The 10,839-nt window shown below is 36.2% G+C and overlaps 1 protein-coding gene across 3 annotated transcripts; it reads left to right on the forward strand.

Moving 5' to 3' along the window:
- Nucleotides 1-348: 348 nt before the first annotated feature.
- Nucleotides 349-9,250, forward strand: FKBP7 (FKBP prolyl isomerase 7). Of its 3 annotated transcripts, none has more exons than XM_030850836.3 (4): nucleotides 349-674; nucleotides 1,735-1,886; nucleotides 6,590-6,720; nucleotides 8,914-9,250. In XM_030850836.3, the coding sequence occupies exons 1-4, from the start codon at nucleotides 424-426 to the stop codon at nucleotides 9,073-9,075; spliced, it is 696 nt and encodes a 231-aa protein (XP_030706696.1). In that variant the 5' UTR covers nucleotides 349-423; the 3' UTR covers nucleotides 9,076-9,250. The 3 variants fall into 3 exon arrangements, with proteins under 3 accessions (XP_030706696.1, XP_060158185.1, XP_030706686.1); XM_030850826.3 differs by having other exon boundaries at nucleotides 351-674; nucleotides 6,587-6,720; XM_060302202.2 differs by lacking the exons at nucleotides 6,590-6,720; nucleotides 8,914-9,250 and adding an exon at nucleotides 4,682-6,534 and having other exon boundaries at nucleotides 350-674.
- Nucleotides 9,251-10,839: the final 1,589 nt, after the last annotated feature.

The raw sequence follows: 10,839 nt of genomic DNA on the forward strand, positions 1-10,839 counted from the left end.
CCCCGATGCCCACCAGTTCTCTAGGGATCTGAGGAGACGCCTTTCATGCCCAGAAATGACAATCGTATCCTCGGACTACGACATCCCATCAGTCTTATTTCCTCTTTTGCCAGTTTCAAAAGGTAACGCGAACGTTACTATCGAACCCTGAGGAAACTGTTTGTAAATTATGCGGACTTAGCGAGAAGATGCGGTGCAAGTGTGGAGTGTTGCCTTAGCGACTGAAAACAGCCAGCCAAAGCTAGGGGTCCCAGCAGGACGAAACCAGCAGCCAACGCGCAAAAATTCCGCTGCTGGGCGCGCCGCAGGGAAAGGGGGCGGGGCCACGCTTCACCCCGCCCCCGGCCTTTTATGACGTAGGACAATGACTGCCACGCGTCGTAACTAGGCTGCTGGCGCGGCCACTCCGCGCCAGTGACACGCATGAGGGAACGCGGTGGTCATCTGGGGCCGACTCTCGGAATCATGCATTTCTTATTTAGATTAATCATTTTCGTTTACCTGTGGGGCATTTTTACTGCTCAAGGACAAAAGGCAGAGGAGAGCATAGAGGAAGTGAAAATTGAAGTTTTGCATCGTCCAGAAAACTGTTCTAACACAAGCAAAAAGGGAGACGTGCTAAATGCCCATTACGACGGCTTCTTGGCTAAAGACGGCTCGAAATTCTACTGCAGGTAGGAAATGATGCGAACAGCTCCCGCGTCCAGTTGATGCACTAAATCTAGCCTCCCTCCACCAACCAGAAACCTAATTTGTTGTTTGATTTGTTCTTGTTTTTTAACAGCGAGAGTTCAGCCTTTTATTTCTAGGGGGGAAATCAGATTTGATACAGTATTTCCCTATTATATGGAATATTATTTTAAATTACTGAAAATGTTGACCCAAGAAATTATTAAAAATACACACATCCATACACTCCCCCGACCACCACCACTACCCTTCGTACCTATAGAAGTAAGTCAAGGTACTGTTTGTAAGAATGTTCACACTTTTCCTTTGCTGTGGGTTGGAGCCTCCTTACTGAGGACTACGTAGAGTTGTTTGGGAGATATTGTCTGGCCTTCAGAAGCACGATATTTACTGGCTGGAGGCCACTTTCCAGCTGTATCAAGAAGCCACTACAATGACTTTGTCTGGTGACTTCCGGACCCTGTGTCCTGCCTGCCCCCTCATCCCACCACTACTTACTCTGATTTAATTGATGGTTTATTACTCAGAGGTAGAATGTCTTTTCTCCTTCTGTGCTCTTACCCTATAAAAATACAATTGGGGAAAGTTAGTTCTTTGCATCTAGAATAGAGAAATTTAATAAGAAGAAAAAATACAAATTTTAATCATGGTTCAAATGACTTTTTGAGGCTAAACCTGTACCATTATTTTTTAGAACAAACCCAGAATGGTAAATAAGTCATTTGGACAATCCATGCAGCTAGTTAGGGGCAGGAGACCCATTAAAAAGTTAACTGTTGAATAGTTTTTGTAAAGATGACAAAACAAGAAAATGAGATGACTCCTAATGACTAGCTTTGGGCAAATCATACCTCTGTCTGGCTATTATGAGGGAAGTTTGAGCCAAACACCCCACTAGGGGGTTCAGAATGAATCTTAATATAGGAAAAGAGATGGTTAGAGAGGACTCCAATTTTAAATTGGAACTAAATGCTCAGCTGTATTTTAAAGTTTGATTTTATTTTTCTTGAAATCAACTTACCTAGGTGTTGTTTTTAATTATAGCCGGACACAAAATGAAGGCCACCCCAAATGGTTTGTTCTTGGTGTTGGACAAGTCATAAAAGGCCTAGACATTGGGATGACGGATATGTGTCCTGGCGAGAAGCGAAAATTGATTATACCCCCTTCATTTGCATATGGAAAGGAAGGCTATGGTAAGGTGTTTTAATATGTATATCTCTAAGTTATATTTAAAAATAAGTCATAGACTTCGGGTATATAGTTAAAAAATCAAAAGCAGACTCTCAAAGTTAAATAAGATATAGAATATAGGGTCCAATAAACTTTAGCTCTATCAAGTCCAGTCATCATTAAAGAAAGAAATTAAAACAAAAATGATATACCATTTTCACCCATCAGATTAGCAAAGACATAAAAGTTGGCAAAGGTATGGAAAAAACAGCAGTCCCATGCATTATTGCTGGGAATGTAAATCATTCGACCTCTTTAGCAATTTCTATCAAAATTTAAAATGTACATATCCTCTGATCCCATAGTTCCATTTCCAGGAATGTGTACCAAGGTACATCTTAAAGAACATGGATTGCAGACTTTTTTGGGTAGCAAGACTGCAAACTACCCGAGTATCCCTTAGTAGGAAATTAGTTAACTAAGTTATGCTATATCTATACAGTGGATTATTGTGCAGCCAGTAAAAAGAATGAAGTAGAGCCATATGTATTAATGTGTTAAAGATAAAATGGGATAGAATATATTCCTGCAACAAATATTTATTGAGCATCAGTGCCTGGCTCTATTCTAGGCACTGAGCATAAAGCAGTGTACAATGCAGAAACAGTTTCCTAACCTCAATGAGAGCTTACATGTGAGAGGGAAAATTTCACATACGTATCATGTATCTACATAGACTATCTAAAAAATACACCATCTGATGATATTAAATGTTCCTGGGAAGGAGGCCTGAGGGTCAAGGGTAAGGAGATTTCCTCTCAGTCTGTAATATATTATACTATTTAAGTTTTTTACTGTATGCATGTACTAAATTTTTTATTGAAGTATAGTTGACTTAAAATACTATATTAGTTTTAGGTATAAAACATGGTGACTCGATATATTTATAGATTACACACCATACAGAATTATTACAGTATTATTGACTATATCCCCTGTGCTGTATATAACATCCCAATTGGTGGGAATGTAAATTGGTACAGCCACAACTGAAAACAGTACAAAAGTTTCTCAAAAAATTAAAAATAGAACTACTATATGATCCAGCAATTCCACGCCTGGGTATTTTTCTGAAGAAAATGAAAACACTAATTTGAAAAGATATATGCACCCCAGTGTTCATTACAGCATTATTTACAATAGCCAAGATATGGAAGCAACTTAAGTGTCCATCGATGGATGAATGGATAAAGAAGATGTGGTATACACACACACACACACACACAACACACACACACACACACACACACACACACACACACACACACACCCCTGGAATATTACTCAGCCATGAAAAGGAATGAAATCTTGCCATTTCTAACAACATGGATGGACCTAGAGGGTATTATGCTAAGTGAAATAAGTCTGACAGAGAAAGATATGTATTAATTTTTCAAAAATTAAATTTTTTAAAATCACTAAAGTTAAAAGTGGAGCAGAATAGAGAAATTTTTAAGAGGGGAAAATGGGCTGTGTGGCAGAGGGCCGGTTTCTATATTGCATTCTCAGTTGGGTCCTTGCTTCCTATTGCTGTGTGAAGACTATAAAGATTTTTCTTTTGGCCACACCCCAGGGCTTGCGGGGATCTTAGCTCCCCGACCAGGGATTTGAACCCATGCCCCCTGCAGTGGAAGTGCAGAGTCCTAACCACTGGACCATCAGGGAATTCCCCAAAGGAAGAATCTTTACCTCCTCATTCTATTTAGAGCCCTTCTTAACCCCACGTATTTGAAATATTTAGTATATAATTAAAGCAATTAAAGATTTTCTACAATGAAATGTTGTCTTTACTCCCCAATATTTCATTGAAATGGCACACCCTCTTTAAGGCTGTTAGTTTACTCATTAGGCGGAATGGTTCCCTCGCCTATTCTTTCCAGCAAAAGTAGGGGATCACTGCCCCAAATTGGATTGGAGGGAAGTTAGTGGTACAAGTCAGATCCAATCAGATTTAAAGCTCCTAAAGAGACAGTTCCAAATAACTACAGCTTCACTTTCAAAGCTTTTCGCCAATCATTTGGTTCCATCAAAATAGCTCCCACAGAACCATAATTAGTGTATCCTATTTTTAGTTGTAAAGGAACCTAGGAGAGGGAGAGAGAATTGAAGATAAATTGAACGCAGTCTTGTCCTAAAAATGCTGTCATAGGTTGAGGTCAATTCTAGGCAAAATGATATAGGCAGAGTTTGCCTTTCATTCTCCTTAATCTCATTTTCAGAGTTTCTCTTTCTCTCTTGTAGATACCTCCACATTCTGCCTGCTACCAGGGCACCCACATCTCTCATCAATAGGTGCTCATCTTGGGTCCTGTTACCCTGTGACAAATGAGTACTTGTTTTATCCTTTTTGTAAACTAATTTATGCTTAGATACAAATGACTACCCAGTCTGCCTAAGCTATTAATAAGCCAGACCCTTGCTACAAAAATGTAGAAATTTGACTTGAAGTTAGTTCATATTCAATTTGAGGTGTCTTCAATAAATATATAAAAATAATGAATCTGACTAGTAACATCACCAACACCTACATTTTACACGTAAGGAAACTGAGGCCCGACAAAAGTGTGTTCTTTGGAATGTAGTTAACTGCTAGTTTACCTGCATTATTTATAATAGCTTACTAATAGCTTGAATTCAATTATTTTAAAAGCTGCTGTGTATACCATAAGTAACTGCTTAACAAACAATATCTTGATTGAATAAGCTTTTTTAAATAAGTTGTTATTAAGACCTAACATTAGCTATAACTTTATTTTAGGTAGTACTTGAAGAAGTCTTTTCCTGTGCGCAATATCTTTGCCTAATGTCACAGAGCACCCCTGCATGTCTTGAAATGCATGTGACTTGTTAGTGCTTTAATTAACAGTACATGTGGTATGTATAGATTCTTTACATTAACTTCTAATTCTTTGATCTGCTTCTCTAAATACAAGTAATTCTATAGCAAATGCATATTTTTCTCTTCTTTATACTGTAATTTTTTAGTAAGATAAAACTTAACTGGCAATATATTCTATGTTTACAGTAGAATTTTGGGGAAACTTAGACTTGTAATATTTTTTAAGAAATTTGAATTTGTGTTTTGAATTTGTTTTTAATTATTGTCAGGAGAAGTTATTTTTCTGTCATAAAGAGGTCTTAACTGGACAGAATAGGAATCGGTTTTGTAAAAATGATCAGTCAATCAATCTCTAGCTCTTTTACTATAAAGTCAGGTAATATGTGGTATGTTGGTTGGGATGGTCACATTAGTCATGTAATATGTGGGTAGATTTTTCTATGTCCTGGCTTTGGAGATGGCTGATCCACTTATTTTGGCTGTAACTTTCAAGCTTTTTTCTTTGGACTATGTAAATACTTTAGCAAGAATTCTCCACTTTTTCATTTAAAAAATTACTGTTTGCTTCAAAGAACAAACTTAGCCATTTTTTAAATAAGTGATAGAGGCCATTCATTCAACAAATATTTGAGTAACTATAATGTACTGGTGACAAAAGCCACCCAGTGCCTCTTAGCAAGTCATTTCTGCAGGTCATTTTTATGAATGGCCTTCTGAAGTAGCCCATAGATTGCTAAAGTCATCTGTGACATCACTTAATAGATTAACTTTATTAAAGAGAGCTATTTAACTTAATACTTAGAAGGCTTTTTTGTGATTATAAATTTCTTCATGAAATTGTTACTGGTTTGTTCTGTCATTGCACTATTGTTTGTCTATAAAAATTTGAAAGACATGTATACTAATACATATATTTTATTCATACTTCCAAATAACTGAACAAAATCATTTTCTAAAAGATACCTATCTTTGAAATTGTTCTGCCTGTGAATTTCTTCTCTGCACTAGCTCTCTCCTGTATAATGTTGGGGTATATTAATAAAAATTACATGATTTAGGGCTTCCCTGGTGGCTCAGTGGTTGAGAGTCCGCCTGCCAATGCAGGGGACACGGGCTCGTGCCCCGGTCCAGGAAGATCCCACATGCCGCGGAGCAGCTGGGCCCATGAGCCATGGCCGCTGAGCCTGCACGTCCGGAGCCTGTGCTCCGCAACGGGAGAGGCCACAACAGCCACAACAATGAGAGGCCCGCATACCGAAAAAAAAAAAAAAAAAAAAGAATACACCTGCCAATGCAGGGGAGACAGGTTAGAGCCCTGGTCCAGGAAGATCCCACGTGCCGCAGAGCACCTAAGCCCATGCGCCACAACTACTGAGTCTGCGCTCTAGATCCCGTGAGCCACAACTACTGAGCCCACGTGTCACAACTACTGAAGCCCACGTGCCTAGAGCACGTGCTCTGCAACAAGAGAAGCCACCGCAATGAGAAGCCTGCGCACTGCAATGAAGAGTAGCCCCCGCTTGCCGCAACTAGGGAAAGTCCACGCACAGCAACGAAGACCCAACGCAGCCAAAAATAAATACATTAATTTTTAAAAATACATGATTTATATTTATTTCAATTTAATCAGGAAATAATGGTCCCCTGGGTCTTTAGAACTGACTTGGTTTGAAGACATATGGAAAAAGTGTTCCTAAGAAATATTTAGAAAGCAATTTTTATAAATATGAAATAATATAATCATAATGCTATAATGGCTATTTGTAAATAAATATTTGAACATTATCTTCATGTAAGTTAAAGTGTTAAAATTTACACCTTTAGCAGAAGGCAAGATTCCACCTGATGCAACGTTGATTTTTGAGATTGAGCTCTATGCTGTGACCAAAGGACCACGAAGCATTGAAACATTTAAACAGATAGATGCGGACAATGACCGGCAACTTTCTAAAACTGAGGTAATTCAAACAGATTTCATATGTACAATCTCATTTTTTGTCACATCTGTGTTATAGCTATTATTTTTACTTCTACCTAGTATGGACTGATTAATTTGCTTTTATAGAGCTGGTTACAAAAAAACTAAATTCCAAGAAGAAAATGTACTTTTTTAATGTAAAACTTGAAACTAAGACTGTTTAATTTCCTTTCTCCCTGCAAGAGGGTCATTAAAATACCAAACTAATCTCTACGAGGCATTTCTGGCATCTAACCTACAGCAGAAGATCTTTTCAAGCAGCACTGTAGGAATTTGTAACTGGGCAAACAATTCCCACCTCATAGGATTGTGAGGATTACATGAGATTATTAAAAGAGCTAGGAAAAATTTGAACTGTGTAGTCCAGAAAGTTGGTAAACAGGGTCCTGGAGTTCAGTTACCTAGCTTCTGCATCCTTAAAAAGCTAAAAATAGAGTTGTCATGTGATCCAGCAATCCCACTCCTGGGCATATATCCAGACAAAACTATAATTCAAAAAGATACATGCACCCCTATGTTCATAGCAGCACTATTTACAATAGCCAAGACATGGAAGCAACCTAAATGTCCATCGACAGACGAATGGATAAAGAAGGTGTGTGTGTGTGTGTGTGTGTGTGTGTGTGTGTATACACACACACACACACACACAGGAATATTACTCAGCCATTAAAAAAAAGTGAAATAATGCCATTTGCAGCAACATGGATGGACAGAGAGATTATCATACTAAGTAAACTAAGAGAAAGACAAATATCATATGGTATCACTTATATGTAGAATCTAAAAAAATGATACAAAAATGAACTTACTTACAGAATAGAAATAGACTCACAGACGTAGAAAACAAACTTATGGTTACCAAGGGGGAAAGGAGGAGAGGAGGCATAAATTGGGAATTTGGGATTAACAGATACACGCTACTATATATAAAATAAACAACAAGGACCTACTGTTGTCCCTGTAGCACAGGGAACTATATTCAGTATCTTGTAATAAGCTATAATGGAAAAGAATCTGAAAAAGAATAGATCATAGATATATAGATATTTGTATAACTGAATCACTTTGCTGTGTACCTGAAACATTGTAAATCAACTATACTTCAATGCAAAAAAAAAGTGATAATAAATAAAATACCCAGCCTTGTTTAACACTATCTCCAAAACGTTGTGCTTTACTCTCTTTAGTTATTATATGTATTAATATATGATTTATTTATGTAATATACATAATTTCCAATAGAAATATAATTGAGTTACATACATAATTTTAAATGTTTTAGTAGCCACATTTTAAAAAGTAAAAAGAAACAAGTGAAATTAATGTTAATTAACTCAATATATCTAAAATATTGCCATTTCAACATGAAACCAATATAAAAATTATCAATGACATTTTGTATTATCTTCAAAATTTGTTGTGTATTTTACCCTTACAGTAGCTTGTCTCAATTTGATCTACCACATTTCAAGTGCTTAATGGACATATATGGCTAGTAGCTACCATGTTAGGCTGTGCTTATAATGTGTCTTTGCTTAGAGAAATGTCATATAGAGAAAAGGGAATACTTCAGAATACCTGTTCCTTATTTGACATTAGAGAGATGATCATAATTTGTAGATTGGGGGAGAGCTATAGAAGCATAGAAAAATTAAGAAAATTAAATTTTATTTCAAAACCTGTAGTTGGGTTTTTTAATTCATTATACATATTTATTATTGGGTTGGCCAAAAAGTTCATTCGGGTTTTTCATAGGCTGGAAAAACCCGAATGAAACTTTTTGGCCAACCCAATAACTTTAGAGATTATAGAAATGCCAATTTGGATTTTATTCACTAATGGAAATTCTTAAGAGGGAGTTTCCTTTGGTAATGTGGATAGTGTAGATTATTGGAAAGCATTTAGTTTCAACAAAATTCAATTCAAATGTTAATCTGAGTATGTACCACTAACCACCTAAAACCTCGGGGGAAACTAGTTTGAAGATCTGTTTCTCTTCAGAAAATTGCTTCAAAGGTTGAAAAAATTAAACCTCAAATAGCTTTTTAAATTTTTGTGTCACTTATTATAAGCAGTCTTAGATATGAGTTTCTTTATGTAAACATTTTCTCAAAGTTGCTGGAAATTTCTTGTGATATATTTTTATTAAAGAAATATTATTTTGGCCTAGATAAGTCATTACCTGAAAAAGGAATTTGAAAAAGATGAGAAGCCACGTGACAAGTCATATCAGAATGCAGTTTTAGAAGATATTTTTAAGAAGAACGACCATGATGGTGATGGCTTCATTTCTTCTAAGGAATACAATGTCTATCAACATGATGAACTATAGCATATTTTTATTTCTAAATTTTCTTAGCTATTTACTGTACTTTATATGTAAAACAAAGTCACTTTTCTCTGAGTTGTATTCTCTATTTTTCCCCCATGAACATATTTTGATCCCTTCAATACATGTAATTTTGGAATAATAAATGTGAGGCTGTTTTGCAAAAGTTAACTTTCAAGTAAGGCGTGATTGTGTTTCCTTTTGCTTTATTCTGTTAACATGAATTGCACCACCATAAAATCGACCTCTGCATCCTAGTGGGCAGCTTTTCCCCTTCAGGTTATAGGAGGACATCTATGTCAAAATCCACAAGCTCTTCCCAACTCTAACCTTAACAGCATGTATAGTTATGTAAATATCCAATTTTTAATATTTAAAGTGCCCCATATTTTTAAAATATTTAATAGGGACCCAGGAATTAACATTTCATTTGTTTATACATTTCACAGCATTATGGATAGTAGGATATAAAAATCATAGGACCGAGGAATCTTCCTTTAGTATACATGCAGGAAAGTATTAGTTGTATAACTCTGTCAGAGAGCCTCAACACAGTCTCTGTACTTTTTGGTGCAAGGTTCTGGCCTTAGGTATTTGTTCCAATGACTAATGTTTGAAAGACATTTCATCAGACCAAAGGCTTTGTGCCTCTATCTTAGAGCAGGCATCATAAAGTCTGTACTGCTCTGACTCTTGCATTCCCTCAGACATCATTATACGCCTCTTCCTTCTCGTAGGCCTTTATATCTACCATCCCTAACTTTTTGTCTTGATAGTTTTAAATTGATGCTACGCTATTTCTTAGTCTCCCTTTCTCTAGGTATCTCTATCCTATGTCACTTCTCACAATGTTCTTGTTATTAACCATGAACGAGCATTACAAACTGGTATGCCATCAAGTTTTTGATAAATGTGTAGAACTTATTTTACACATGAGGATATCAAATGAGGATGCAGATGAGGATGTAAAGTGCCATGGCGATTTTGTGTCATGGTCAAATCATTGTGGTCCAACATGTTGAGAATAAGAGGTAAGAGATGCTGTAGAAAATCATGTTGGTACCCAAGAAAGGATACATATTTATTGGAACATGTAAGATTTACTTACTGTGTATGTAGAAAGTGGTTAGGCAGTAAATAGCTCTATTCAAAACCAACTGAGTTCAAAACAAAGTCTTTTCCATTTTCTGAAACTTGCTCTTTCCAAACCATTGTTCACTGTTCATCTTTTAACCTCTTTAAATATACTGCTAGAAATCCTATAATTTAAAAGTATAAGGGCAACACAAAAACCACTAGATTAGTGGATATTACATATGCATAGCACAGTTAGACACTTTGTAAAATAAAAACCTTTACTATCTTTTCTTTCCCCCCTATATTTCTTCATTCCTATACCCAATTTTATAACTCCTCCTCACTTAATCATCAACTTTCATCCCTTTACTTCCCTCGGAAAAACCCGCTCCGTTCAAGTAAACTAAGTTGCTAATACAATATTATGTTTTGGTTTGGAAACTGCCCCCATTCTCTATATCCATATTAATAAAAGTCACTAGAGGTTTTTTTGATCAGTATACTCATATTTGCACCTGAATCATAATATACTCGGCCCAAAACAAAAATACCGTGAAGGCTATAAATGGAAATTATCCTATGATACCAACTTTCTAATTCTAACCTTTCTGTCCCATTGTTTTCATACCAAGTGCTTTTAAACTTATGTTTGTTTTTTATTTATTTATTTTTGGCTGCATTGAATCTTCG

The sequence above is a fragment of the Globicephala melas genome, chromosome 7 (assembly GCF_963455315.2).
Source record: "Globicephala melas chromosome 7, mGloMel1.2, whole genome shotgun sequence".
NCBI lineage: Eukaryota > Metazoa > Chordata > Mammalia > Artiodactyla > Delphinidae > Globicephala > Globicephala melas.

Bases quoted from the DNA above. Each gene is read 5' to 3' on its own strand.
- FKBP7 (XM_030850826.3), top strand. From the start codon at position 424: ATGAGGGAACGCGGTGGTCATCTGGGGCCGACTCTCGGAATCATGCAT. The intron at 675-1,734 runs GTAGGAAATGAT...TTTTAATTATAG, and splicing joins GGCTCGAAATTCTACTGCAG to CCGGACACAAAATGAAGGCC. The intron at 6,721-8,913 runs GTAATTCAAACA...ATTTTGGCCTAG, and splicing joins GGCAACTTTCTAAAACTGAG to ATAAGTCATTACCTGAAAAA.